Here is a 10,043-nt window from a genome sequence, read left to right as displayed (position 1 = left end):
CGCTGTGGCTCAAGTGGTAGAGCGCTAGCCTTGAGCTGAAGAGCTGAGGGACAGCACCCAGGCCCAGAGTTCAGGCCCCACGACCGGACCCCCCCCCCAAAAAAAGAAAATCAATAGTAAGTTGTAAAACAAATACTCCAATTAGCCCTGAATCATTTTTCATAGGAGCTTTCATTTCTCTCATAAAAATGCTTTGTTGCTATATTTTGGGGACTTATCATTAACATCCTTTTCCTAAAAGGTAGAAAATCGTGTCAAAATATTCTGAGATGATTACACTTGAACAGGCCCTGGTGCTTAGTCCATTGGTGCTATAGGGCTTTGAGGGGGGATGAATAGACGCCCCTTTCTGCCCTAGTGCATGGCACTCAACCCAATGGCCTGTGACATCGCCCTCTGCTCTAGATTGCCAGATGTATGTGGTGCCTGGCTGAGTTAGGCTATGTTTCTACTGGCCGCAGAATTGGGGCAGAGTTGGTCTCCCTGAGGACTCTGCCCTGCAGAATCTGGAATTGTCCTCAAGACTTGTGGCTCCTAAAGAAAGCTGCAGAGTGTTAGATCTGCAGAGAATTGTTTTACACTGAGGTAGAGCCCACTGCTTCAGGGTCAGACGCTCATAATCCCATTTTGTCTTTCTTTCCACCAGCCACCTGCAGAAGGCACTGCTTGAGAAAAGGGAGAGGAATGAGGAGAAATGTCTCCTCAGAAGAAATCTCCAAGAGCCTTGCAAACTGCTCAGCTTTGTTTTTTGGCCTTTTTCCATTCAGTCTTGTTACAGAGTAAAAGGAGCATTTCAGAATAAAGTGCTACCATTAGGAAACTTGAAACCGCTCCTTTAGAACTGTTCCCTATATAAAGAATGCAGCAGAATCTTTTTGCACTTTGAGGACTGGATCATCTTTGTGTACTCAAATTATTATTATTATTATTTATTATTATTATTTTCCAGTTCTGTGGGTTGAACCCAGGGCCTGGCACTGTCCCTCAGCTTCTTTTTGCTCAAGGCTAGTACTCTACCACTGGAGCCACAAGTACCACTTCTGGCTTTTTCTGTTTATGTGGTACTGAGGAATCAAACCTAGGGCTTCATGCATGCTAGGCAAGCGCTCTACCACTAAGCCACATTCCCAGTCCCTCCTCAAATTATTTTGTTCTTAAACTCTCCTCACTCCCGTCCTGGGGCTTGAGCACTGTCCCTGAGCTTCTTTTGCTTAAGGCTAGCACTCTACTGCTTGAGCCACAGCACCACTTCTGGCTTTTTCTGAGTTGTTTATTGGCGATAGGAGTATCACAGGCTTTCCTGTCTGGGCTGGCTTTGAACCATGATTCTCAGATCTCAGCCTCCTGCATAGGATTACAAGGGTGAGCCACTGGCACCTGGCTTTTTTTTCAGAGTCTTGTTATGTAACCCAGGCTGGCCAGGATCTTACTACATAGTCTAGGCTGACCTGGAATTTCCTCTATAGCCCAAACTGGCTTCAAACTCTTCATCTTTCTTCCTCAGCCTCCCAAGTACCGAGTTTATAGGTGAGAACCACCATGCCTGTCTTGTTCTCAAACTTTATTTAAAAAGGGTATGGGGGGGGCGGGCTGGGAAGGTAGCTACATGGTAGGGGACTTGTCTCGCATGCATGAGGCCCTGGGTTCGATTCCTCAGCACCACATAAACAGAGTCCTAGCCTTGAGCTGAAGAGCTGAGGGACAGAGCCTAGGCCCAGAGTTCAGGCCCATGACCAGCAAAAAAAAAAAAAAGAAAAAGAAAAAGGGTATGAGGGCTGGGAAGGTGACTCAGTGGTAGAACACTTGCCTTGCATGCACAAGGTCCTGGGTTCGATTCCTCAGCACCACATAAGCAGGAAAAAAAGCCAGAAGTGGCACTGTGGCTCAAGTGGTAGAGCACTAGCCTTGAGCTGAAGAGCTGAGGGAGGCCCAGAGTTCAGGCCCCATGACCAGACCCCCCTCCAAAAAAAAGGGTATGAGAGAATGAGGGAATAGATGACATGGTGCAAAAGGAAATGTACTGCTGGACGCCCGTGGCTCACGCCTGTAATCCTAGCTACTCAGGAGTCTGAGACCTGAGGATCCCGGTTCAAAGCCAGCCCGGGCAGGAGAGTCTGTGAGACTCTTATCTCCAATAAGACACTAGAAAACCGGAAGTGGCACCGTGGCTCAAGTGGTAAAGCACTAGCCTTGAGCTGAAGAGCTGAGGGACAGCGCCCAAGCCCAGAGTTCAAGCCCCACGACTGACCAAAAGAAAAAAAACAACAAAAAGAAATGTACTTATTACCTGACATATATAAATGTAACCCCACTGTCTATTACCTTGAAAATAATAAAGAAATTTTAAAAATAAAAATAAAAAGGATATGAGAGTAACATTAAAAATTCTGTCATTAGCCCGGCGCCGGTGGCTCATGCCTGTAATCCTAGCTACTCAGGAGGCTGAGATCTGAGGATCCCGGTTCAAAGCCAGCCCGGGCAGGAGAGACCGTGAGACTCCTATCTCCAATAAACCACTAGAAAACCGGAAGTGGCGCTGTAGCTCAAGTGGTAGAGTGCTAGCCTTGAGCTGAAGAGCTGAGGGACAAGCGCCCAGGCCCAGAGTTTAAGCCCCACAACCGACCAAAAAAAAAAAAAAAAAAATTCTGTCATTAGATAGTACAACACTCCAACAACACCAATAACATATTTAAAGGTGACTTTAAATATCCTACAAAAAATCAACCTTTTTTTTTTTTGTCGGTTGTGGGGGTCTGAACTCTGGGCCTGGGCACTGTCCCTCAGCTCTTCAGCTCACGGCTAGCACTCTACCACTTGAGCCATAGCGCTACTTCCGGCTTTTTTCTTTTTGCTTATGTGGTGCTGAGGAATTGAACCCAGGGCCTCATGAATGCAAGCACTCTACCACTGAGCCACCTTCCCAGCCCCAAATCAACCTTTTTATATGTGTGTGGCAGTACAGGACCTTGAACTCAGGACTTGGACTTTGTCCCTTAGTTTTCTTCTTTGTTTATTTTTGGGTTTTGTTCTGCTTAAAGCTGCCACAGCTCTTCTTCTGGCTTTTTGATGGTTAAGTGGAGATGAGAGGCTCGCAGACTTTCCTGCCCAGGCTGGCTTTGAACTGTGATCCTCAGATTTCATCCTCCTGAGTAGCTAAGATTACATGCATGAGCCACTGGAGCTGTATTTATCTATTTTTTAATTGAGCAAATGGGCGACCAACCTTGGAGAACTTGGTTGAGGAAATTCTTCATCATGTAGATGGCTGTGGTGTCTTCCGTCTTTATGTAGCTATCTGTGAACCAGCCATTCTCAGTAATCAAGATCCGAGGGTTGTTGTATTCTAACTTAATCCAGTTCAGCACTTGTCTCAAATTGAGCGACACATTTTGCCCCATTTTGTCCATGGTGTTCTGAGGCTTGAAATTATTGGGTCCAAAGGAAAAAGCAAAAAAGTCAGCAGTGCCCTTCACCTCCTTTTTCTCTGTGTCTGAGAAAAGAGGTAGAATAGACAGCCACTTCTTCATGTCCTCGGGGTAGTCGCCGTTGCCGTGAATGGGGCTAGCAAACCAGCCAAGCACGGAAGCAATGGATTGCTGGCACCTGAGTATATCCATCTGATTTTCCCATCTGTTTGGCTCAATCCAGTGGGACCCCAATGTGATTGATAACCAGCCCTTCTGATGTGGGCGGAAATTTCTGTTGTAGTTATGCCAAACTTTTGAATGAGCCTAAGGGGGAAAAGTTATTATTATTAAAGTTATTATTATTCTTTTTGGTGCCAGTTCTAAGGCTTGAACTCAGGGTCCTAGGCACTATACCTGAGCTTTTTGCTCAAGGCTAGCACTCTACCACTTGAGCTGCAGTTCCATCCACTTCTGGCTTTTTGGGGGGTAGTTCATTGGAGATAAGAGGCTCTTGGAACTGGGCACTGTGGCTCACGCCTGTAATCCTAGCTATTCAGGGGGCTGAGATCTGAGGATCATGGTTCAAAACCAGCCCGACTGGTTTTGAGTCTGTGAGATGCTTATCTCTGATAAACTACCCAGAAAAAGCTGGAAGTGGTGCTGTGGGTCATGTGATAGAGCACTAGTTTTGAGCAAAAGAAGCTCACAGACAGCACCCAGGCCCTGAGTTCAAGCCCCAGGACTGGCCAAAAAAAAAAAAAATCATGGACTTTATTGACCAGCCTGACTTGAACCACCATCCTCAGATCTTAGCATCCTGAGTAGCTAGGATTACAAAAGCGTGAGCCACTGGCTAAAAATATTATTATCGACTATTGTGCTTACTTATCTTTTGTTGTTGTTGTTTTTGTCTGTAGGGCTTTAACTCACGAAGATGCTATCTTTGAGCTCTTTTGCTCAAGGCTAGCTCTCTACCACTTGAGCCACAGTCCCACTTCTGGTTTTCTGGTGGTTAATTAGAGATAAGAGTCTCACAGACTTTCCTGCCTGGGCTGGCTTTGTACCACAATCCTCAGAGCTAAGTCTCCTGAGTAGCTAGGAGTATAGGTGTGAGCCACCAGTGCCTGACCCTCTTTTTATTTGGGGGGGAGGGGCTTTGCTAAAAGTGGTGTTCTATCACCTGAGCCACACTTTCACATCCTTGTTGTTGTTATTGGATAATTGGAGGTAAGATTTTCACAGTTGGGCCTGGGAAGGTGACTCAGTGGTAGAGCGCTTGCCTTGCTTGCAACAGGCCTTGGGTTCGATTCCTCAGCATCACATAAGCAGAAAAAGCCAGAAATGGCACTGTGGCTCAAGTGGTAGAACGCTAGTCTTGAGCTGAAGAGCTAAGGGACAGAGCCCAGGCCCAGAGTTCAGGCCCCAGGACCGACAAAAACAAACAAACAAAGAAAGATTCTCACAGTCTTTCCTGCCTAGGCTGGTTTCAAGCCATGATCCTCAGATCTTAGCCTCTTGGTAGTTAAAATAACAAGCATGAGCCACAAGCAGCTTGGAATTGTTTTTATAATAGTGGAGTTTGAATTTTAGGTATTGCTTATATTTCCTGAGCAGTTGTTCTATCACATGAGCCATGCATCATATTTTTTTGCTTTAGTTACTTTTCTGGTAGGGTCTTGATTTCTTTTTTTTTTTTTGGCCCAGGACCAAACTCAGCCCATTATCTTCCTACCTATGCCTCCCTAGTAGCTAGTATTACTGGAGCAAACTACCATGCCAGGTTTATTGATAGAGATGGGGTCTTATGAAATCTTTATCTCGGATGGACTTAAAATGAGATATTCTCTCCCTTTTTTTTTTTTTGTCTGTGGTGGGCCTTGAACTCTGGGCCCAGGTGCTGTCTCTGAGCAATTCAGCTCAAGGCTAGTGCTCTTCCACTTAAGCCACAGTGCCTCTTTCGGTTTTTGAGTGGCTAATTGGAGGTAAGAGTCTCACGGGGACTTTTTTGCCCGGAATGGCCTTGAACCTTGATCCTCAGATCTCAACCTCCTGAGTAGCTGGGATTATAGGCATGAGCCACTGGACCCCTGATGGGATACTCTTTTCTGCTTATTGAATAGCTGGAATTATAGAACTGAAACACTGTGCCTGGCGCTTCACCAGGCTGAAGGTGTTTTAAGATGGTCGAAGGTGTTTATATTGACCCAATTAATGAAACACTGGTGACCTTGGAAGAAATAGCTGGAAAACTCTGCTGACTTCCTTCGTGTGTCCCCTCCTCCCTCCTACAGGGTTTCTGAGGTTGTCAGAGGCTGTTAACTTCACCTCTGCCAGGCTCTCTTTCTGGGCCTTCTTAGGCAGGGTATGGATGAGACCACTTGGATTACAGGTTTCCTCCCCTACATAAAGGACAGAGGGGCCAGGCATTGGCGGTCATACCTGCAATCCTCGCTACTCAGGAGGCTGAGGATGGCGGGGCAAAGCCAGCCAGGCAGGAAAGTTCACCAAGACCCTGACATCCAAATTAACCATCCAAAATCCAGCAGCAGAGCTGTGGCTAGAGTGCTAGCCTTGAGCAAAAAAGCTCAGGGAGCCGGGCGCTGGTGGCTCATGCCTGTAATCCTAGTTACTCAGGAGGCTGAGATCCGAGGATTGTAGTTCAAAGCCGGCCTGGGCAGGAAAGACCGTGAGACTCCTATGTCCAATAAACCACCAGAAAACCAGAAGTGGCACTGTAGCTCAAGCGATAGAGCACTAGCCTTGAGCTGAAGAGCTGAGGGACAGCGCCCAGGCCCAGAGTTCAAGCCCCACGACCTACAGAAAAAAAAAAAAAAGCTCAGGGAGAATCCAAGATGGTGGACTAGAGACAGGGCAGTCCCAGAGCTCTGTCTGCTCAGTAAGAAACACAACGGTCACGGGGCTGGGAAGGTGGCTCAGTGGGAGAATGCTTGCATGAAGCCCTGGGTTTGATTCCTCAGCACCACATAAACAGAAAAGGCTGCAAATGGCACTGTGGCTCAAGGTAGAGAACTAGCCTTGAGCTGAAGAGCTCAGGGACAGCGCCCCAGCCCCACAATCAACAACAACAACAAAACAGAAAGAAAGAAGAAAAAGAAAGAGAGAGAAAGAAAGAAAGAAAGAAAGAAAGAAAGAAAGAGAAAGGAAGACAGACAAAGCTCTAATCTGGAAATGAAGCTCAGGAGTGGACACCAGGGAAAGGCAAGCAGTTAGAGCCTGTGCCAATCAAGAAATATCACACTGCCAGGCTCTGATGGCTCACGCCTGTAATCCTAACTACTCAAGAGGCTGAGATCTGGGGATCATAGTCCAAAGCCAGCCCGACCAGGAAAAGTCCATGAGACCCTTATCTCGAATAAGCCACTCAGAAAACTGGAAGTGGCACTGTGGCTCAAGTGGTAGAGTGCTAATCTTGAGCTGTAGAGCTGAGGGACAGTGCCCAGGCCCAGAGTTCAAGCCCCATGACCAACAACAAAAAGAAACATCACACTAATTACTCAGAAAGAAGAGAGAAAAAAATACACAAGTCCATGTAACCAGATAAATGGGCAAATGAGCAAAGGAACTAAGGAGAGACTTCTCAGAAGAAGGGGTAAGAATGACAAAGAAACACATGAGGAAATAGTATCATTGGCCATAAAGGAAATGGAAATCAAAATAACTCTGAGATTTCTTACCCCAGTTAGATTGATCAACATTGTGAATTCAAATGATGTTGGTGGGGATGTCTTACTGTCTTACTATTGGTGGGAATGTAAACTAGTACAACCACTCTGGTCAGCAGTCTGGAGATTCCTCAAAAAACCAAATATGGCAGGGCGCCAGTGACTCACACCTGTAACCCTAGCTACTCAGGAGTCTGAGATCTGAGGATCATGGTTCAGAGCCAACCTGGGCAGGAAAGTTCATGAGACTTTTTTTTTGAACTCAGGCCTGGGCACTGTCCCTGAGCTTCTTTTGCTCAAGTCTAGCATTTTACTACTTGAGCCACAGTACCACTTCTGGCCTTTTCTGTTTATGTGGTACTGAGGAATGGAACCCAGGGCTTCATGCATGCTAGGCAAGCACTCTACCACTAATCCACAACCTCACCCCCTGTTTTAGTTTTCTTTTTGTCTTGTTTATCTGTCTTTTGTAGGGCTAGAGGGGCACAGAAATGAATGGACAAAGGGTGAAGAAGCAGCAGTGGTACTCACTAGACACTGTGTTGAAAATGAACTATACAACTTGTGGGTGGGATAAACACAGTGCGAAGGGGAAGAGGTGACATTGTCCAAAAAATTATATAATGATCAGACAAAACTAAAAAAAAATAAAAAGCTCAGGGACCGAGCCTAGATCCTAAGTTTAAGCCCCAGTACCAGCACACACACACACACACACACACACACACACACAAAAGGTGGCACTGCTGAACACAGAAAAACAATGGAAAGAGTGTGAACATTGGGATCAGCACACCTGGCTGGAAGTTCAGAAATTTACTGTGTGGTTGGAGGCAAGTCGCTTAACCTCTTAGTGCGGTCAGCTGTATGTAGAAGGAGACTGGAAATACTGACATCCTTTGGAGGGCTGTGCTCCAATCTGGAGCTACTGCATCTATATGACAAGTGGTATATAGAATGGAGCACATACACAACCCACCGAGAGATGGACATCACTATCATGCTGTCTTCTAACAGAGGCCAGTGATTACTTTCTAGTCTATTTGACAGGGATTTATGAGGCACTTATTCAATATCAATGTTTGGCTTGCTCTCCCCAGAGAGGTGGAAACATATGGCACAGGAACTTACCAGTGAGGAGCTTCCTTATTGTCAAAGAAGCCTGAGCAGACATGGACGTGCTTTACCTGTGTTATGGCCGCTGCCCTTCCCGAGCATGCGCCTTGCTGGCCTCTGCTTTCTCCCCATGTCTCTCAATTGCCCTTTTATTTGTAAAACTAATGTAACAACACTTGTTATTTTTAACCCACAGACCGTTTTCAATTTTATGTTTTGGTCAGTTGTGGGGCTTGAATTCAGTGCCTGGGCACTATCCTTGAGTTTTTTTGCTCAAGGATAAAGCTCTGCCACTTTGAACCACAGTGTCCCTTCTCGGTTTTGGGTGTGTGATTGGAGATGAGAGTCTCATGGACTTTCCTACCTGGCTTTGAACTGTACTCTTCAGATCTCAGCCTCCTGAGCAGGTAAGATTAGAGATATGAGACACCGGTGCCTGGTCCATTTTCGTTTTTGTTCCAAAGCTTTTCTTTTGCTGGTAGCAGCTTTATGTTATACAAACCATCATGTGAAATTACCTCTTGGAGACTAGAAACAATCAAATATGAGCAATGGACTGGAACCTAATCGATCCTGTGGGTCTCACAGTGCTCCTCAAATCCTATTAGAACAAATAGGAAGGATACATCTGTTTTATGAAAGAAAAACTAATTTCAGTCACCCCTTGGAAGATTTTTTTTTTCTAGAGGAGCATATGCATTAAGGTATTGCCTCTAACAGTTCTTACTCTGTTTTCACTGGAAAATCCTAGAATCTTTTAGCACCCAGATGTTCTCAAGCTGGCCTTGAACTTAAGGATGGTCCTGCCTCAGCTTCCCCAAGTGCTGGGATTTCAGGCATACACTACCATGCCCAGCTTTTCTCACAGGTCTTTAAGAATGCTTTCCTCTCAGACAAGTGTTCAGGGTATAATCTTCTCTCTTGACTCCAACCCAAGATTAGGAGTCACAGGAAATCTTTTCTTCCATGGTGTCAGCAATTCTCTTTGTAGACTTTTCTTTTTTCCTTTTTTTTGGGGGGGGGGTCAGGGGGGCCGGTTGTGGGGCTTGAACTCTGGGCCTGGCACTGTCTCTGAGCTCTTCAGCTAAAGGCCAGCACTTTACCACTTGAGCCACAGAGCCACTTTCGACTTTTTTAAAGTCTTGAGAATTGCTTTTCTTTTCAATCATGAATCAGAAGCTGCACATTCTTTGCTTGATTCTAAGAGGTCACTCAGTCCTTTGGGAGCTTTAATACTCTCATTTTTTTGTTGTTGGTTTTTTGTTGTTGGTCATGGGACTTTCTGAGTCTGGGCTCTGTCCATCAGCTCTTCAGCTCAAGGCTAGTGCTCTACCACTTGAGCCACAGCGCCACTTCAGTTTTCTAGTGGTTCATTGGAGATAAGAGTCTCACAGGTAAGAATCTCCTGCCTGGGCATGGAACTGCGATCTTTAGATCTCAGCCTCCTGAATAGTTAGGATTACAGGCATGAGCCACCGGTGCCTGACTTAGTGCTCTCATTTTTGGAAGACACTGTAAGCAGCAGTTCTCAGGGGACTTGTGTACCTCAGATGTGGGAACTGAAAAGTGCCACACATAAGCCGGGCGCTGGTGGCTCACGCCTGTAATCCTAGCTACTCAGGAGGCTGAGATCTGAGGATCACGGTTCAAAACCAGCCCAGGCAGGAGAGACCGTGAGACTCCTATCTCCAATAAACCACCAGAAAACCGGAAGTGGCGCTGTAGCTCAAGTGGTAGAGCGCTAGCCTTGAGCTGAAGAGCTGAAGGACAGCGCCCAGGCCCAGAGTTCAAGCCCCACGGCCGACCAAAAGAAATAAAAAAAAATAATAATAAAATA

General features: G+C 46.0%; 1 protein-coding gene across 1 annotated transcript in view; it reads right to left on the bottom strand.

Moving 5' to 3' along the window:
- The window catches only part of Klb (klotho beta), a 36,393-nt gene that overhangs the window by 8,819 nt on the left and 17,531 nt on the right, over window positions 1-10,043 (bottom strand). The window contains exon 2 of the mRNA XM_013008904.1: window positions 3,224-3,731. Coding sequence (XP_012864358.1) covers window positions 3,224-3,731 — 508 coding nt within the window. The remainder of the gene's footprint in view (window positions 1-3,223; window positions 3,732-10,043) is intronic.

The sequence above is a fragment of the Dipodomys ordii genome, unplaced genomic scaffold (genome assembly GCF_000151885.1).
Source record: "Dipodomys ordii isolate 6190 unplaced genomic scaffold, Dord_2.0 Scaffold8, whole genome shotgun sequence".
In the NCBI taxonomy this organism is placed as follows: domain Eukaryota; kingdom Metazoa; phylum Chordata; class Mammalia; order Rodentia; family Heteromyidae; genus Dipodomys; species Dipodomys ordii.
Note: the sequence above shows the minus strand (reverse complement) of the source record. Positions and strands in the feature narration are given on the sequence as shown.